At 46.3% G+C, this 19,423-nt stretch overlaps 1 protein-coding gene across 1 annotated transcript in view; it reads left to right on the forward strand.

Moving 5' to 3' along the window:
- DCAF12 (DDB1 and CUL4 associated factor 12) overlaps positions 1–6,452 on the forward strand; it is a 48,294-nt gene extending 41,842 nt beyond the window's left edge. Inside the window, exons 8-9 of the mRNA XM_003800280.3 lie at positions 3,645–3,823; positions 4,316–6,452. Of these exons, the coding sequence (XP_003800328.1) occupies positions 3,645–3,823; positions 4,316–4,474 (338 nt within the window). The 3' untranslated portion in view covers positions 4,475–6,452. The remainder of the gene's footprint in view (positions 1–3,644; positions 3,824–4,315) is intronic.
- The last annotated feature ends 12,971 nt before the right edge of the window (positions 6,453–19,423 follow it).

Genomic DNA, 19,423 nt, shown 5'->3' on the forward strand with positions numbered 1-19,423 from the left:
TTGTTGTTTGGCGGGCCCAGGCTGGGGATTCGAACCCGCCACCTTAGGTGTATGTGGCTGGCGCCTTAGCCACTTGAGCCACAGGCGCCGAGCCAGATGCTCAGATTTTAGAACAGAATAATATATATGAAAGTAATAGAGAAAGAAGTAAGTAGGTTTGGCTGAAATGATATATACAACGGAAAGTTTGGGGATTTGGGTTACTTTTTTTTTTAACTCTACCCTGGGTAGAGTCCCTGGCTTCATAGCTCACAGCAACCTTCTCCCAAGCAGCTGGGACTACAGACACTCACCACAACATCCAGTTAGGTTTTTTTTGTTGTTGTTGAGACAGAGTCCTACCCTGAGCAGAGTGCAGTGGCTTGGTAGCTCACTGCAACCTCAGACTCCGGCTTGTGGGCATCCTGCTGCCTCAGCCTCCGGAAGCCACTGGGATTACAGGTGCTCGCCACAGTGCCCGACTGGGTTTTTCCATTTTTTTCATGAGTTGGGGTCTCACTCTAGCTCTGGCGAGTCTCTAACTCCTGAGCTCCAGCGTTTCTCCCTCCTTATCCTCCCACAGTGGTGGGATTACAGGTGTGAGCCACCGCGCCTGGCTGTTTTTTTTTTTTTTTCCTTCCTATGTTAGTAGAGATGAGAGCTCTTTTTTGCTCAGGGTGGTCTGAAAATTCTGAGAACAAGCAGTTGACGCACCTCTGCCTCCCAGAGTGCTAGGATACAGGAGTGAGCCATCACACCTGGCCAGGACTTTGGTTACTATTAATGGAAGTAGCTTTCATATCTGATGAAGATACAGTTCTGTAAATATTACCAAGTTTGTTTTTATTTTAGACAGACTCTTACTATATCGCCTTCAGTAAAGTGCTGTGGTATCATAGCTCACAGCAACCTCAAACTCTTGGGATTAAGCAATTCTCTCTCTCTTTTTTTTAAGCTTCTTTATTTATTTTTATTTATTTATTTTTTGGCCGGGGCCAGGTTTTGAACCCGCCACATGGGACCAGCACCCTACTCCTTTGAGCCATAGGCACCACCCTTAAGTGATTCTCTTGCCTCAGCCTCCGAGTAGCTGGGACTACAGGCCCCCGCTACAACGCCTGGCTATTTTTTGTTGTAGTTGCCATTGTAGTTTAAGCTGGCCTAGGCCAGGCTTGAACCCACCAGCCTCCATGTATGTGGCTGGCATTGTAACCACTATGCTATGGGCACTGAGCCAAATTCCTTTTTTTTTTCTTTTTTTGAGACAGAGCCTCAAGAGCCTCCTTGGTAGAGTGCCGTGGCATCACAGCTCACAGCAACCTCCTAGGCTCAAGTGAGTCTCCTGCCTCAGCCTCCCAAGTAGCTGGAACCACAGGTGCCCGCCACAATGCCTGGCTATTTTTTTTTGGTTGCAGCCATTGTTGTTTGGCGGGCCTGGGCTGGATTCGAACCCACCACCTTAGGTGTATGTGACTGGCAATTTAGCCACTTAAGCCACAGGCACCGAGCCATTTTTCTTTTTTCTTGAGATAAAGTGTCATTCTTACCCCAGCTAGAGTGCCATGGGCTTAGCATAGCTCACGGCAATCTCACATTCATGGCTCAAATCATCATTCTGCCTCAGCCTCCCAAGTAATTGGGACTATAGACATGTGTCACCATGCCCCACTAATTTTCCTGTTTCTAGTAGTGACTGCTCTTGCTGAGACAGGTCTTGAACTCCTGACCTCAAACAATCCTCTTGCCTCAGCTTCCCAGAGTGCTAGGATTACAGGCGTGAGCCACCATGCCCAGACATCAAGTTCTTATGTGCCAAAAGACTTCATATCTCACATACTTATTTATTCACAGGTTCAGCAGATGTATTTTGATTAGGTGATTTGTCTTAAATTCACTGTGAGTGAAAGATAGTACTCCTTTGAGTACTTGTTCTGGGCTTTTGTTTGCTACCCTCATGACACACTTAATAGCAGATGAAAAGGGTGGCACCTGTGGTTCAAAGGAGTAGGGTGCCGGCCCCATATACTGGAGGTAGCAGATTCAAACCTGGCCCCAGCCAAAAACTGCAAAAAAAAAAATAGCAGATAAAGACTTCTTGCAATACCATGGTAGTGGTTTTTAGAAAATACAAGAGATTGACTTGGCGCCTGTGGCTCAAGTGGCTAAGGCGCCAGCCACATACACCTAAGGTGGCGGGTTCTAATCCAGCCCAAACCCGCCAAATAACAATGATGGTTGCAACCAAAAAATAGCCTGGCTTTGGCGGGCGCCTGTGGTCCCAGCCACTTAGGAGGCAGAGGCAGGAGACTCGCTTGAGCCCAGGAGTTGGAGGTTGCTGTGAGCTGTGATGCCCCAGCACTCTACCCAGGGGGACAGCTTGAGGCTCTGTCTCAAAAAAGAAAGAAAATACAAGAGATCTTTAATGATTTATAAATGTGTAGATAGGCCCTAAATTGTAGTATAGGTTAGAAACATGTAATGGAGAAGAGCTTAGAATTATGAAGGATGGCCAGGTGTGGTGGCTCACGCCTATAATCTAGCACTCTGGGAGGCCAAGGCTTGGTGGATTGCCTGAGCTCACAGGTTCAAGACCAGCCTAAGCCACAGTAAGACCTCCTCTCTAAAAAAATAGACAGGCACAGCAGTGCCTATAGCTCAGTGGGTAGGATGCTGGCCACATACACTGAAAGCTGGCGGGTTCGAGCTCAGCCAGGGCCTGCTAAACAATGACAAGTGCAACCAAAAACAAGCTGGGCATTGTAGCAGTCACCTGTAGCCCCAGCTACTCGGGAGGCTGAGGCAAGAGAATCTATTAAGCCCTAGAGTTGGAGGTTGCTGTGAGCTGTGACACCATGGTACTCTACTGAGAAGGACACAATGAGACTCTGTCTAAAAAAAAAAAAAAGTAGCCGGGCATTGTGGTGGGTGCCTCTAGTCCCAGCTACTTGGAAGGCTGAGACAAGAGAATCACCTAAACCCAAGAGTTTGAGGTTGCTGTGAGCTATTATACCACGGCACTCTACCAAGGATGACATGGTGAGACTCTCTTCTCAAAAAAAAAAAAGAATTATGGCTCAGCGCCTGTGGCTCAAGCGGCTAAGGCGCCAGCCACATACACCTAAGGTGGCGGGTTCGAATCCCCAGCCCGGACCCGCCAAACAACAATGACGGCTGCAACCAAAAAATAGCCGGGCGCTGTGGCGGGCGCCTGTGGTCCCAGCTACTTGGGAGGCTGAGGCAGGAGACTCGCTTGAGCCCAGGAGTTGGAGGTTGCTGTGAGCTGTGATGCCATGGCACTCTACCCAGGGGGATAGCTTGAGGCTCCGTCTCAAAAAAAAAAAAAAAAGAATTATGAAAAATGATTGAGAGTGATTTGAGAGGAGGCAAGGAAGTTCCAGGCATACTCATGGTCTTTAGCCAAAAGCATCTTAGGCACCTTCATAAATCTGGCACTTCTCCATGACTTATCAGAGGCTTCCTATTAGTATATGGATGGTCAGTGTGGCATCAGGGTTTTCTTTGTTTTTGCATGAGCTACACTTGCTATTGGAAATGCACTATGATATTTAGGGTATAATGCAAACTCAACATTGTCAAAATTCAGGCTATCAGACAGTCAAGTACATAATCTCCCTTCTCATTGCACTTTACTTTCTCTCTTGCAGGGATCCGGTCAGTGAGTTTCTATGAGCACATCATCACTGTGGGCACAGGGCAGGGCTCCCTGCTGTTTTATGATATCCGAGCTCAGAGATTTCTGGAAGAGAGGCTCTCAGCTTGTTATGGGGCCAAGCCCAGACTAGCAGGGGAGAATCTGAAACTAACCACTGGCAAAGGCTGGCTGGTGAGTAAACCATTGCCTGAGATTTTTGCTGGACAGTGACAGAAAAATTGTCTTCCTGCTTCCCACCTACTGCCTCGCCCAATTACATACAACTTTCCCCTAATTTTTCTTAAGTGTCTGCTTATTCTCCATGGAAAAACTGAAGCCAGTAAAACACACTAGTTGACCTAGGACTCCACCCAAGTGTTAATAGCACAGGCAAGATAAGGAACCTTCCACCATGGCTGCCAGTGAATTATTAGAGTTTGGTTCTGATGGTCCTGAGAATTCCTGAGCTTTGTGTAGCAGTTCTTCAGCCTGCTCAGTTCCACTCTAATGTTTGGTTTGATGAAAAGTGAGACCCCACTTCCCATAAGAACCAATCTTTCGGCATCAGGTTTTAAGTATAAGACCCTCTCCTTTTCAGGAGACCAGAAAGCATTCCTGTCCCTTCTTCCTGTTTCCTGCCTCATGGCCTACGGGTGCTAACATAATCTCTTTCTCTTCTCATAGAATCATGATGAAACCTGGAGGAATTACTTTTCAGACATTGATTTCTTCCCCAATGCTGTTTACACCCACTGCTACGACTCGTCCGGAACGAAACTGTTTGTGGCAGGAGGTCCCCTCCCTTCAGGGCTCCATGGAAACTATGCTGGGCTCTGGAGTTAATGACAACTAATTCTCTCCCAAAATGCAGAGATTTACACTAACTTCCATCCTCAGTTTCCTTGTTTCTTTTGATTTTTTTTTTCCGAATTGTGTGAGGCTCTCATATTATAGTGGGAACACCAGAGTTTGCCTATGGTTTAGGCACTTAATAGGAAGAAGTTCTATACAGAAATCTGAAGGTTGTTTTGGTTTTGCTTTTTTTCTGTTTTTTTCTTTGGTAGTCAGACTTTTACTATCCTTTTTTCTTTCTGGCTTTTCAACCAAATATTGTTGCTAATCCCTATTTGTACTTTTTCTTTAAGTGACACATACTATTTCCTCTCTGGCTTCTTTAGGCTGACATGCCATAGTCATTCTCACCCTTACTTCACTCTTGAGAGGTAGGGCTCCTTTATAATTATGTGGTTGCTGTCAGACTTTCTGTGAAAGTTTGGGAGCTGTGTGTTTGTGTGCGTGTGTGTGAACTTGTGTGCCTGTAGGTACTGTGTGTCACTGAAATGACCTGGAGTGGGGATTACTTGTAATTAAAATATTTATGAAAGAAACAACCTTATTCACAGAGTCCATTGTTGGGACTAATGTGTATCTTGTTTTTTAAAGTCTGACAACACTGATAATAGGAAATAAAAACAGAAAGGAAAACAAATCACCACAGGGAAAACATTTTGAGTTAGATTGCAGGCTTCCTGGGGCCACCCATGCCAGGACTCTGAAGTTATCCAGTCCTACCTCTTCCCACCTGTGTGTCCTCCCAGGTGCAAAGTATGTGTCATTTCTACTTCCCAGCCTCCCATCTGCTGAGCCAGTGGCCACTTTGCTAAAACATCAGTGTCCATCCAGATGCAGCTCTGGAGGTTACAAAGGAGTTCATAGGACTTAGTAAAGAGCATCCCTATCCCAATCTCCCTCTCCTTCCCCTCATACAAGACCTGATCTGGTATCTTAGGTGTCTGGAGCTGGGGGCCTTAAGTCTGCTAAGATTCACATACATAGTCCCTTGGCTTTGAGGAGAACCTTCTCCTTTGCCTTTCTTCCAGTCTCTCTAATGATTTTGCTGTTATTTTCTAAATTGGGTTCAGTCCAAGAGGGTGGGGTGAGCAGGGGGTTTATCTGTGTGTAGTGAGGGCTTCATGTGTGGAATGTTAGTTTTCTCAGTGCAGTGGGACTTAGGGTTGAAGCCATCACTCATATTCTCTTGGCTCAGCTCTGTGATGGTGATGGGGTGGCCTGCAGCCAGCATCGTTATGCATGTAACAACATCGATGTGATTAGTAATTTGTCTGTTCCTCCCTTGAACTGTCTGTTTAGTCTGAGGGTTTTAAACCCACAGGCTTAACTGTGGTGTCTACTTGTTCCCTGCCTTTTAGACATCATGTTGAAAATAAGAGCTATTCCTACCCACAAATTCCTCCTCTAAGCACATACTCTGCTTCTCTGTCAACATCCCATTCTGGGGAAAGGAAATGTCATGTTTATTCCTGTATCTCAGTTCCTTGATTGCTCTCCCAGTTATCCCTCTCTTCTCTGGGTATCAGTGGGGAAGTTGGGAGAAAGAATGTCCTCTTCATGGTGGGGTGGGGGGGGTTGCTGTTGAAGGGAGACTGCAAGTCCACCCCAAGTTGGTGGTACACAGCATACACCACAGGTTCTGGAATTCACCTCTTTGAACCTAGAGAAATAGGTGCTATAAACAGGGAATTAAGCAAAATGCTGGATGCTACAAATCTTTTAATTGTCTTAATTTTTTTCTATTATTAAACTACAAGCTGTAGATTTCTTAGTTCTCACAGAACTTCTATCATTTTAAACAGACTTGTATATTAAAAAAAAGAAATCTTAAGTAGAATGTTTTGTACTGTTACCAGACCCTCTTCTGTGATGGGTAATGCGTTTGATTGTTTGAGATTTTCTGTTTTTAAAAATGTAGCACTTGACTTTTTGCCAAGGAAAAAAAAATAAATATTATTCCAGTGCAAAATGGTTTTGAGTATTATATAGCCAAGAACCTCCAGGAAAAAGGTTCCAAATGACTGGTTGGAGAGTTGGCTTGAGGGGCTGGGATTGCTTGGGGCAATAGGAAAACACAAGAGTTCCCTCAAGGTTAGAGGCAGATTAAGAGCAGAGACACAAATACTAAGGTTTACTTGCTCCTGCTTCCTAGCTCTGGACCAAGATCAGCTGCTCTGGGGTCTACTTGAGGGTAGAAATGGCCAGAATAAGTAGTGTGGTACTTGGAAAAAATAACAAAAAAACACTGGATGAAGATGAGGAGGGAGAATGATAGTCCTTAAACTGACAACATGGATTTGAGTACAGTGACCAGCTCCTCTTACATGAATCACGATTGGGAATGGTGCCAAGTGAAAATGAATGCATAGTGCCCTGTGGATAGGTACCATTTTTTTGGAGCTGGAACCATAAATCTTTTAAGTAGAGGACTTAATGACCATAGTAAATGTTGCTCTTCCCAGAGTCTGTTTGGGGCTATAGCTGAGAGAAGGGCAGACTCTGACTCATACCACCCTCCTCACACAGGGTTAAGCCGCTAAGCCTGGCAAGGCAGTGCCTATTCCTCTGCCTCGTGGTATTTGTTCTTTCCAGGCCAAGCTTGTATCCAGCTGCACTTTGCACCTGCCTTAGAGACTAACTGGTTCAGAACATGACTCACATGGGACTCTATATGATCAAAGGCTGCAAAACAGGAAGGGGGGAGTGAATAAGTTGAAGCAATTTGAGGTTTCCTAGAGAAGAGTTAACATTTGGAAAGAGATTGGAACTAGTCTTTCCCAAAATGAGTTTAGAATACCAGATACTGGAGGAGGAAAACAGAAAAAAAAAAAAAAAAACCTTGAAAAAAAAAATCAGATCCTTAACGGTATTGGGATTTGCAAAATGTCCCATTATCAAATAAATTTTTAATTTTTTTTTTTTTTTTTGAGACAGAGTCTCAAGCTGTTGCCGTGGCATCATAGCTCACAGCAACCTTCACTTCTGGGCTCAAGTGAACCTCTTGCCTCAGTTTTTCTATTTCTAGTAGAGACAGGGTCTCGCTTTTGCTCAGGCTGGTCTCAAACTTGTGAGCTTAAGCTATCCACCTGCCTCAACCTCCCCGAGTGCTAGGATTACAGGCTCAAGCCACCGTGCCTGGCCATCAAATGAGTATTAAAACAAAGGTATTTTGCCAGGCATGGTGGCTTACACCTATAATCCTAGTACTTAGGAGGCCAAGGCAGGTGGACTGACTGAGCTCAGAGGTTCGAGACCAGCCTGAGCCAGAGTGAGCAGAGTGAGACTTCATTTCTAAAAATAGCTGAGCATTGTGGTGGGCACCTGTAGTGCCAGCTACTTGGGAGGCTTAGGCAAGAGAATGGCTTAAGCCCAAGAATTTGAGGTTGCTGTGGGCTATCACAACACAGCATTCCACCAAGGGTGACAAAGTGAGACTCTTAATAAATAAAAATAGGGTGGCGCCTGTGGCTCAAAGGAGTAGGGTGCCCGCCCCATATGCCAGAAGTGGTGGGTTCAAACTCAGCCCTGGCCAAAAACTACAAAAAAATAAAAATAAAACAAAGGCATTTCAATCCCTTAATCTCAGTTTTTTGGTATGTTACTATAGGAGTCATTCCATGAAACATGCTCAAGAAAAGGTTACTTAGGGGATGTGGGGTGAACCTGACCTATGCCTTTAGACTCCATGGAATCTTGGCCCCGCTCCCGTTTTCTAGCCAGACTTTCCAATGAAGTGTGTATCACAGAAAAGCTTTGTGGACTTTATGGGTTTCCTTTCCTGCCAGCAGTTTCTTCTACCTTCTATGAAAGAACTTCTTGTTCTCTCTCAAACCACATGCCACATGCTTCTTTCCAAATGGTCTTCTTGGCTCCTCCCCTTATCCTTTGGATCGTTTTGCAGATGGCTTTGGAACTGAACTAAATTCCTAACCCTTCAAGCCTCATTTATGCTTGAGGTCCCTGGTCTCCTGCCACTCTAGGAGTTGGTTATTGATCCAGCTCTTAGTGTTCCTAATAAAGCTAGACAACTACTCCTGGTCCAGCCCTCTCTGATCCAACTGCTTCTGAGACAATTCCTAGCATAGGTACCCAGAAGTAGCAAGTCAGGATATCACGACCGTTGGCTTAGCATCAGGTGTCAATCTCATAGGATTCAGCCTATGATCAAGGGCTTTTTTTTTTCCTCCTTTTCAATTGGCTGGCATCTAGAAAACAATAGTGGGAGTAGGTAAAGAAGAGAAGGAATCACTGAATGTTATTTGCTTCATGCTGGTTCATTCATATCTCTCTTCATGCTAGTTATATTGAAATGACACAGCTTTGGGAGGGTAGAAATGTGTTTCTGTGCTTCTAATTCTGGAACCACTGATGAACACAGAAGGCTCAGGTTTTTGTTTTGTTTGTTTTGTTTTGAGACAGAATCTCACTATGTTACCCTTGGTAGAGTGCTATGGTGTCACAGCTCACAGCAACCTCAAACTCTTGGCCTTAAGTGAGTCTCTTGCCTCAGCCTCCCAAGTAGCTGGGACTACAGGCACCCTCTACAACACCCAACAACCGGTATATGGACCGGGCACCATACCCTTTTGAGCCACAGGTGCCGCCCAAGGCTCAGGTTTCTTATCTTGGTTCTTCTGCCCTTACCTCAGCTCCTCCAAAGAAAATCCAGCAGAAACAAACACTGCCATTAGACAGGAAGGTGTGGACTGAACTCAAGACAGTGTAGTGACCTCTAAGATTCAGCTCTCAGGGCGGTGCCTGTGGCTCAATACTGAGGGTGGCAGGTTCAAACCCGGCCCTGGGCCAAATTGCAACAAAAAATAGCCAGGCATTGTGGCGGGTGCCTGTAGTCCCAGCTACTCGGGAGGCTGAGTCAGGAGAATCGACTAAGCCCAGGAGTTGGAGGTTGCTGTGAGCTGTGACTTGACAGCATTCTACTAAGGGCAATAAAGTGAGATCCTGTCTCAAAAAACAAAAAACCCTTCCCCCCCATTTAAATAAAAAGATTCAGCTCCCCCAGATAGAGGTGTTAGCTATCTTCCCAGAATTCCTGTGGGTTGGGCCACACTCCCAGAATGTTTAAAGGGTAATATTACCTCAGAGTATTATTGAACTCAGAGTCACATGTTTGCTGTGACTTTTTTTTTTTAGACAGAGTCTCACTTTATTGTCCTTGGTAGAGTGCTATGGTGTCACAGCTCACAGCAACCTCCAACTCCTGGGCTTAGGCAATTCTCTTGCCTCAGCCTCCCGAGTAACTGGGACTACAGGCGCCCACCACAATGCCCAGCTATTTTTTGTTGCAGTTTGGCCGGAGCTGGGTTTGAACCCACCACCCTCGGTATATGGGGCTGGCGCCCTACTCACTGAGCCACAGGCACCGCCCTGCTGTGCTTCTTGTTAAGTTTTATTCAGAGCTATAATTAATATCCCCAGTGCCAGCCAGGCGCAGTGGCTCACACCTATAATCCCAGCACTATGGGAGGCTGAGGTGGGAGAATTGCTTGAGCTCAGGAGGTCAAGACTTGTCTGACTGAGAATTAAGACCCTGACTCATTAAAAAAATGAAAAACCCAGCTGGGCATCTTGGTGAGCACCTGTAATCCCAGTGGCTTCCAGAGGCTGAGGCAGCAGGATGCCTACAACTGAGTCTGAAGTTGCAGTGAGCTATGACACCATTGCAGCCTGCTCAGGGCATGGGGTGGGACTCTGTCTCAACAACAACAAAAAAATCCCTAGTGGCTCGGTGCCTGTAACTCAAGAAGCTAAGGCACCAGCCACATGCACCAAGCTGGTGGGTTTGAATCCATCCCTGGTCCCCCAGACAACGATGAATGCAACCAAAAAATAGCTGAGTGTTGTGGCGGGCACCTGTAGTCCCAGCTACTTGGGAGACAGAGGCAGGAGAATCACTTGAGCCCAGGAGTTAGAGGTTGCTGTGAGCTGTGATGTCACAGCACTCTACCCAGGGTGAAAGCTTGAGGCTGTCTCAAAAAAAAAAATCCCTAGTGCTGTGGAAAGGAAGAAAACAAAGATCACTTTGTGTCTTTTCTTTTTTTTTGAGAGAGAGAGTACTATGTTGCCCTCTGTAGAGTGCTATGGCATAACAGCTTACAGCAACCTCAAACTTGGGCTTAAACAATTCTCTTACTTCAGCCTCCTGAGTAGCTGTGACTACAAGTGCCTGCCACAAAGCCCGGCTATTATTTTTGTTGTAGTCGTCATTGTTGTTTGGCAGGCCTGGGCGGGACTTGAACCTGCCAGCCTTGGTTTATATGACTGGCACGCTAACCACTGAACTACAGGTGCCAAGCTTTATTTTTTTCCCCAACAGCGTATAATTTTGTCACCCTTGGTAGAGTGCCCTGGTGTCATAACTCACAGCAACCTCAAACTCTTGGGTTCAAGTGATTCTCTTGGGGCAGCACCTGTGGCTCAGTAAGTAGGGCATGGGCTCCATATACCGAGGGTCAGGGGTTCAAACACAGCCCCGGCCAAATGGAAACAACAAAAAAATAGCTAGCTGTTGTGGCAGGCACCTGTAGTCTCAGCTACTTGGGAAGCTGAAGCAAGAGAATCGCCTCAGCCCAGGGGTTGGAGGTTGCTGTGAGCTATGTGACACCACAGCACTCTACCAAGGGCGATAAGGTGAGACTCTATCTCTAAATAAATAAATAAATAAATAAAAGTGATTCTCTTGCCTCAGCTTCCCTAGTAGCTGGGACTATAGGCACCCACCACAACACCCGGCTATTTATTTATTTATTTATTTTTGAGACAGAGTCTTAAACTATTGCCCTAGGTAGAGTGCTGTGGCATCATAGCTCACAGCAACCTCCAATTCTAGGACTCAAGCTATCCTTTTGCCTCTATTTTCTATTTTTTAGTAGAGATGGATATTTTCTATTTTTTAGTAGAGATGGGGGGGTCTCACTTTTGCTCAGGCTGGTCTCAAACTCCTGAGTTCAGGCAATCCACCTGCCTTGGCCTCCCAGAGTGCTAGGATTACAGGTATGAGCCACTGAGCCTGGGTCTCATGTCTTGAACAAAATAAACATTCCTCATGTATGGCTATTTTTTTTCTTAGCTGATGGCAACCTGGACAGAGGGCTTGAAATAACGAGCAGGTGTCTTTGTTTTCCAGAGTCAAGACCATTTGCCAATAGCAGGGAATACCACTGAGTTGGATACGATAGTGTGAGGTGTGGAGACTGGGGCCTACAATGTGTTGCCCACCTGACAAACATCCCTCAGCTTTACTACCACCACCAACCCACTCTACCTATGCCCTTATGCTAAAAATACAAAATTATTGCCCAACTACCATGCTTAAGTTTCCACCATTTGATCTTTTTTTTGTTTTCAGGTGGAGGGGTGGTGTTTAAAGATCCTAAAGCTAGGTGGCGACTGTGGCTCAGCGGCTAGGGCACCGGCCATATGCACCAAAGCTGGCGGGTTCAAGCCTGGCCTAGGCCAGCTAAGACAACAATGACAACTGCAACAAAAAAAATGGCCAGGGGTTGTGGTAGGCACCTGTGGTCCTGGCTACTTGGGTGGCTGAGGCAAGAGAATCGCTTAAGCCCAAGAGTTTGAGGTTGCTGTGAGCTGTGATGCCACAGTACTCTATCCAGGGCCAAAGCTTAAGACTCTGTCTCAAAAAAGAAAAAAGAAAAGATACTGAAGCTATACCCTGAAGGGGATATGCCACTCCCAAGTACAACCATGCAGGGGAAGTATGGACTAAAAGTGGGAAGAAACAGGTCCAGCTCTACTTCTTCTTTTTTGGCAGTTTTTGGCCAGGGCCAGGTTTGAACCTGCCACCTCCGGTATGTGGAGCCAGCGGCCTATTCCTTGAGACACAAGTGCTGTCCCCCCACCTCTGCTTCTGCCGTTCATGCCATATGGCCTTAAACAACTTTTTCTTTGCTCTGGATATTTCATTATATGGTTTCCAGGATCCTTACCATTCACAAATATTAATATTTTTCTGGTTCAGGAAAATCTGAGAACAGGAAGTAATCCCTGTCTTCCAAGCAGTTAAAACATTACAGTAGGGTTTGTTAAATTTCTGTTTTGTAGGCTGGGTGTGGCGGCTCATGCCTATATAAATAAATAAATAAATCTTATTTATTTTTTTTATAGAGATAGAGTCTCACTTCATCACCTATGGTGTCACACAGTTCACAGCAACCTCCAATTCCTGGGCTTAGGTGATTCTGTTGCCTCAGCCTCCCAAGTAGCTGAGACTACAGGTGCCCACCACAACGCCCGGCTATTATTTTTTTCTTGTTGCAGTTTGGCAGGGGCTGGGTTTGAACCCGCCACCCTTGGTATATGGGGCCGGCGCCCTACTCACTGAGACATAGGCGCCACCACGCCTGTAATCTTAGCATTCTGGGAGGCTGAGGTGGGTGGATTGCTTGCGCTAACAAGTTTGAAACCAGCCTGAGCAAAACTGAGACCCCATCTCTACTAAAAATAGAAAAACTGAGACAAGAGGATCACTTGAGCCCAAGAGTTGGAGGTTGCTATGAACAATGACACCATGATACTCTACAAAGGGTGACAGCTTGAGACTCTGTCTCAAAAAAAAAAAAAAAAAACCAGCTTGGTGCTGGTGGCACAGTGGTTACGGTGCCAGCCACATATGAAGGTAAAGGGTTTGAACCCAGCCTGGGCCAGCTAAACAAGTGCAACAAAAAAATAGCCAAGTGCTGTGGCAGGCGCCTGTAGTCCCAGCTACTTGGGAGGCTGAGGCAAGAGAATTGCTTGAGCCCAAGAGTTTGAGGTTGGTGTGAGGTGTGACGTCACAACTCTCTACCGATGGCAACACAGTGAGACTCTGTCTCAAAAAAATAAAAAATCCCAGGTGCAGTATAACTCATGCCTGTAACCCTAGCATTCTGTGAGGTCAAGGTGGGTAGACTGCCCTGAGCTCACAGGTTCAAGACCAGTTTGAGCAAGCGGGAGACCCCAGTTCTAAAAATAGCTAGGCTATTTTGGTGTGCCATGGCATCACATCTCACAGCAACCACAAACTCTTGGACTTAGGTGATTCTCTTGCCTCAGCCTCCGAAGTAGCTAGGACTACAGGTACCCACCACGATGCCTGGCTATTTTTTTTGTTGTTATTATAGTTGTGATTATTGTTTAGCAGGCCCAGGCCGGGTTCGTACCTGCCAGCCCTGGTGTATGTGGCCGGTGCCCTAACTACTGAGCTACAGGCGCTGAGCCCTGATCAATTTTTTTATTTTTATTTTATTTTTATTTATTTAGTTAGTTATTGCCGTTTTTGGCTGGGGCTGGGTTTCAACCCGCCACCTCTGGCATATGGGATTGGCGCCCTACCCTTTAGAGCCACAAGCACCGCCCTATAAATTTTTAGATACCAATTTTTATAAAATTGTGCTTGAGATTTAAGGAAAATATTTTTCTCTTATGATAATACAAAGATAAACCGTACTCATATAGTTGTGCTAAGACTCACAAAACTGAGCAGCACCTGTGGCTCAGTGGGTAGGGCGCAGGCCCCATATACCAAGGGTGTCAGATTCGAACATGGTCCCGGCCAAAACGCAACAAAAAAATAGCCAAACATTGTGGTGGGCGCCTGTAGTCCCAGCTACTCAGGAGGCTGAGGCAAGAGAATCACCTAAGCCCAGGAGTTGGAGGTTGCTATGAGCTGTGACAGCACAGTACTCTACTGTGGGTGATAAAGTGATACTGTCTCTGAAAAAAAAAAAAAAGAAAAGAAAAGAAAGAAAGAAAATGGGCAGCACTGGTGGCTCAGTGGGTAGGGCACTGGCCCCATATACCAAGGGTGGCAGGTTCAAACCATCCCTGGCCAAAATATAGCCAGTCGTTGTGGTGAGCACACGTAGTCCCAGCTACTCGGGAGGCTGAGGCAAGAGAATCGCGTAAGCCCAGGTGTTGGAGGTTACTGTGAGCTGTGTGACGCCACCACAGCACTGTACAGAGGGCAATAAAGTAAGACTCTGTCTCCATCAAAAAAAGAAAAGACTAACATAAACAAAAAGTGGGCGGAGCCTGTGGTTCAGTGAGTAGGGCGCCGGCCCCATATACCAAGGGTGGTGGGTTCAAACCCAGCCCCAGCCAAACTGCAACAAAAAATAGCCGGGTGTTGTGGCAGGTGCCTGTAGTCCCATCTACTCAGGAGGCTGAGGCTAGAGAATCACCTAAGCCCAGGAGCTGGAGGTTGCTGTGAGCTGTGATGGCACAGCACTCTACCAAGGGCAATAAAGTGAGACTCTGTCTCTAAAAAAAAAAAAAGTGCCTCAGAACTTTACTTGAATTAATTCTGCCTGGGAATACCTGTCCCTTCAGGATAGAAGCAATAATCCCCAAAGCTGCCCATCTGTGGCAGCTTTTCCTACCTATCTCAAATCATCTCAACATTTTAAACCTTTATTCAAGTTAGCTTTTCATGGTACAGATTGTAGGGTTTTAGGATACTTTCCCATCCTGAATTTATTAGCTAATAATACATACAGTTATCTGGAGTCTCCTTTGATAGCAGAAGATAATAGGAGATCTAACTGAGGCCTGAGATGCCTAAATTTGCCTTACTATGGATTCTGCCTTGTGCCTCCCTATACAGACCCGGAGCTGCTAGTTAGGATATAGTAAGCATCCCCAAGGGGGATGGAGGATGCATGATCATTCAGATTATTATCAGCATTGACTTTATTGTTCCTAGGGTACTAGTTTATTTAACTGGTGGTACTTGTACCATATTTCCCTGAAAATAAGACCTACCCAAGATAAGCCCTAGCAGGATTTCTATGCATTTGTTAAATATAAGCCCTACCCCAAATAAGACTTAGTGATGGCCGTGGCTATGCAGATACACTGCATAGCCACGCCATACATTTTGGTGCGGAGTGGTAAAGAAGACTGGAATACCTTTTATCTGCCACAGCTCCTTTCTCCACGCCATTTGCACTTGCGCAGGTGCGCGTGTGGTAACCGCGGTAGCAGGCATCTTATTGCGCACATGCGAACAGCTAGGGGAAAGGCGTTCACACATCGCTAGCGCCAGCCCCACCAACAAGTTCAGCTCCCCCTGTCAGGTTCCAGAAGATGACTTAACTGTATTTGAATAAATGTAGATTGTTGTATTATACTTAATAAAAATAAGACATCCCCTGAAAATAAGCCCTCGTGTGTCTTCTTGAGAAAAAATAAATATAAGACAGTGTCTTGGCTCGGCGCCTGTGGCTCAGGTGGCTAAGGCGCCAGCCACATACACCTAAGGTGGCGGGTTTGAATCCAGCCTGGGCCTGCCAAAAACAACAATGATAGCTGCAACCAAAAAAATAGCCAGGCGTGGCTCGGCGCCTGTAACTCAACCGGCTAAGGCGCCAGCCACGTACACCTAAGGTGGCGGGTTCAAATCCCCAGCCCGGACCCGCCAAACAACAATGACCGCTGCAGCCAAAAAATGGCCGGGCGATGTGGCGGGCACCTGTGGTCCCAGCTACTTGGGAGGCTGAGGCAGGAGACTTGCTTGAGCCCAGGAGTTGGAGGTTGCTGTGAGCTGTGATACCATGGCACTCATAGCTTGAGGCTCTGTCTCAAAAAAAAAAAAAAAAAAAGACAGTGTCTTATTTTCAGGGAAACATGGTAGTTTTATTATTTTAAACTTTTAACCTATAAAATGGTACTTATTGTGGCTTGGTGCCTGTGGCTCAAGCTGCTAAGGCGCCAGCCACATACACCAGCGGGTTCGAATCCAGCCCGGGCCTGCCAAACAACAATGAAACAACAATGACGGCTTACGGCTGTAACCAAAAAATAGCCGGGCGTTGTGACGGGCACCTGTAGTCCCAGCTACATGGGAGGTGGAGCCAGGAGAATCACTTGAGCCCAGAAGTTGGAGGTTGCTATGAGCTGTGATGCCATAGCACTCTACCCAGGGCAACAGCTTGAGGCTCTGTCTCAAAAAAAAAAGAAAATATAGCCTGGAGTTGTGGCAGGTCAGCTGTAGTCCCAGCTACTTGGGAGGCTGAGGCAAGAGAATCCCCTAAACCCAGGAGTTGGAGGTTGCTGTGAGCTGTGTGACAGTATGGCACTCTACAGAGGGTGATAAAGTGAGACTGTCTCTACAAAAGAAAAAAAAAAGAAATATTCTAGGCTAGCATGCAAAGACAGATGTCTAAGGATGGCTGTTGTAGCATTAATAAGCAAAACAACAACAGACAAAAACATTGTAAGGAAGGTTGTGGGTGGTGGCTCATGCCTGTAATCCTAGCACTCTGGGAAGCTGAGGCAGGTGGGATTGCTGAGTTCACGAGTTTGAGACCAGCCTGAGCAAAAGCAAGCACCTGTCTCTACTAAAAACTGAGGCAAGAGGATCACTTGAGCCTGAGTTAGAGGTTGGTGTGAACTATGACTCCACGGCACTCTACTCAGAGTGACAGCTTGAGACTCTGTCTCAAAAAAAAAGCTCAGCACCTGTAGCTTAAGCAGCTAGGGCCCCAGCCACATATACCAGAGCTGGCAGGTTGGAATCCAGCCCAGGCCCCCCAAACAACAATGATGACAACTACAACCCCCGCCCCTCAAAAAGCCAGGCATTGTGGTGGGCGCCTGTAGTCCCAGGTACTCAGGAGGCTGAGGTAAGAGAATCACTTCAGCCCAAGAGTTGGAGGTTGCTGTGAGCTGTGATGCTACAGCACTCTACCCAGGGGGACAGCTTGAGGCTCTGCCCGCCCCCCCGAAAAAAGTATTCTTCCTGGGCAGTGCCTGTAGCTAAAGGAGTAGGGTGCCAGCCCCATATGCTGGAGGGGCAGTTTTAAACCCAGCACCTGCCAAAAACTGCAAAAAAAAAAAAGTTGGTGGGCGGCGGAGCCTGTGGCTCAAAGGAGTAGGGCACTGGCCCCATATGCCGGAGGTGGTGGGTTCAAACCTAGCCTCGGCCAAAAACTGCAAAAAAAAAAAAAAGTTGGTGGTGCCTGTGGTTCAGTGGGTGAGGTGCTGGCCCCATATGCTAAGGTGACCAGATGTCCCAATTTTTAACAATTTATTCCATGTCCTCTGGTATTTTTTAAAAGTCCTGATTTTTGGAAAGAATGCATGACAAGCTAGGGAACAGTGTGACAACGGAAAGGGAATATACAGGTTAGCCAGCTGAAAAGGTTAATGTAACTCCATTTGGGAATGAAGAGGTTACTGTAACTTCATTTGGAAATGAAAAGGCTAATATAAACTCTCTATTCCACTCCTGGGCAAGGTTGCCCAGATGGGGTGCCCTACTCCTTTGAGCCACAGGCACCACCCTATACATAATTTTTTTTAATGTATTATATTTGTAAATTGTACTTATGTTGAAATTTTAAAAATACATATTACAATACTATTTTTGCTTTCTTGAAAATTTTTGTTGCTCCATAGAGACCAAATTTTTAATTAAGAACCCGCCCCCTCTCCCCCCATCCCACCCCCTTCAATGGTGTCCCGCTTTACCAATGTTAAAATCTGGTCACCTTACCATATGTCGAGGGTGGTGGTTCAAGCCCGGCTCCGGCCAAACTGCAACAAAAAAAATAGCCGGGTATTGTGGCAGGCACCTGTAGTCCCAGTTGCTCAGGAGGCTGAGACGAGAGAATCACCTAGGTCCAGGAGTTGGAGGTTGCTGTGAGCTGTGTGACGCCATGGCACTCTACTGAGGGTGACAGAGTGAGACTCTGTCTCTACAAAAAAAAAAAGAAAGTATTCTTCCCCGTCCAGGTAAGGTGGCTCATGCCATAATCCTAGCATTCTGGGAGGCCATGGAGGGAGGATCTCTTGAGCTCAGGAGTTCAAGACTAGCCTGAGCGAGAGTGAGACCCCATTCCTACTAAAAACAAAAATATTAGCTAGGCATTGTGGCAGGCACCTGTAGTCCCAGCTACTTGGGAGGTTGAAACAGGAGTTCACTTGTGACCAGGAGTTTGAAGTTGCTGTGAGGCTGATGCATGCCATTCTAGCCTGGCAACAGAGTGACATTCTGTCTAAAAACAAAACAAATCAAGGTGTATCTCAGGTTCCAACTCTTCTAGAAAGTTTTCCATGACCACACTTCTTCTCAAGGAGCATTGCCTTTCAGGCTCTTTCCAAGCACAGGAAGATTAGGGGATTGTCTGGAGAGTCCCAGAGTTACCCAGAGACTGAGTAAATTCCTTGAGCCAATGAATGAATCCTTTGTACACCCAGTAGGGGGGGTCAGAGCTTAGTTCCCATCTACTGCTCCTGCATAAACAAACCTCATATGGTATGTGAGAAAACAAAAACATGGGCTCGGCACCTATAGCTCAACCGGCTAAGGTGCCAACCACATACACCTAAGGTGGTGGGTTTGAATCCCCAGCCCGCACCCGCCAAACAACAATGACGGCTGCAACCAAAAAATAGCCTGGCGTAGTGGCGGGCACCTGTGGTCCCAGCTACTTGGGAGCCGGAGGCAGGAGACTTGCTTAAGCTCAGGAGTTGGAGGTTGCTGTGAGCTGTAATGCCATGGCACTCTACCCAGGGGGACAGCTTGAGGCTCTGTCTCAAAAGAAAAAAAAGGAAACAAAAACATGTATATAACATCTTTTTTATTTTACTTCTTAGAAACAGTGTCTCATTCTGTTGCCCTGGCTGGTCTCAAACTCCCTATCTCAAGAAGTCCTCTTGCCCCAGCCTCCTGAGTAGCTGGAACTATAGGGACATGCCACCACATCCACCTTGTTTTGCTTTAATGAAGTTCTCAGAGTAGCAATCCTTGAACTAAGCTACACTGTGTTGTTATGCGTGGATTTGATTTACAAAGATACATGCACACAGCTCCTCAAAAGTGTGTGTTGCAGCCGGGGATGGTGGCTCATGCCTATAATCCTAGCACTCTGGGAGGCTGAGAGGGGTAGATTGCCCTGAGCTCAGGAGTTCAAGACCAGCCTG

Source organism: Otolemur garnettii, unplaced genomic scaffold (genome assembly GCF_000181295.1).
Source record: "Otolemur garnettii isolate 467f Iridium unplaced genomic scaffold, OtoGar3 scaffold00172, whole genome shotgun sequence".
Lineage (NCBI taxonomy): Eukaryota > Metazoa > Chordata > Mammalia > Primates > Galagidae > Otolemur > Otolemur garnettii.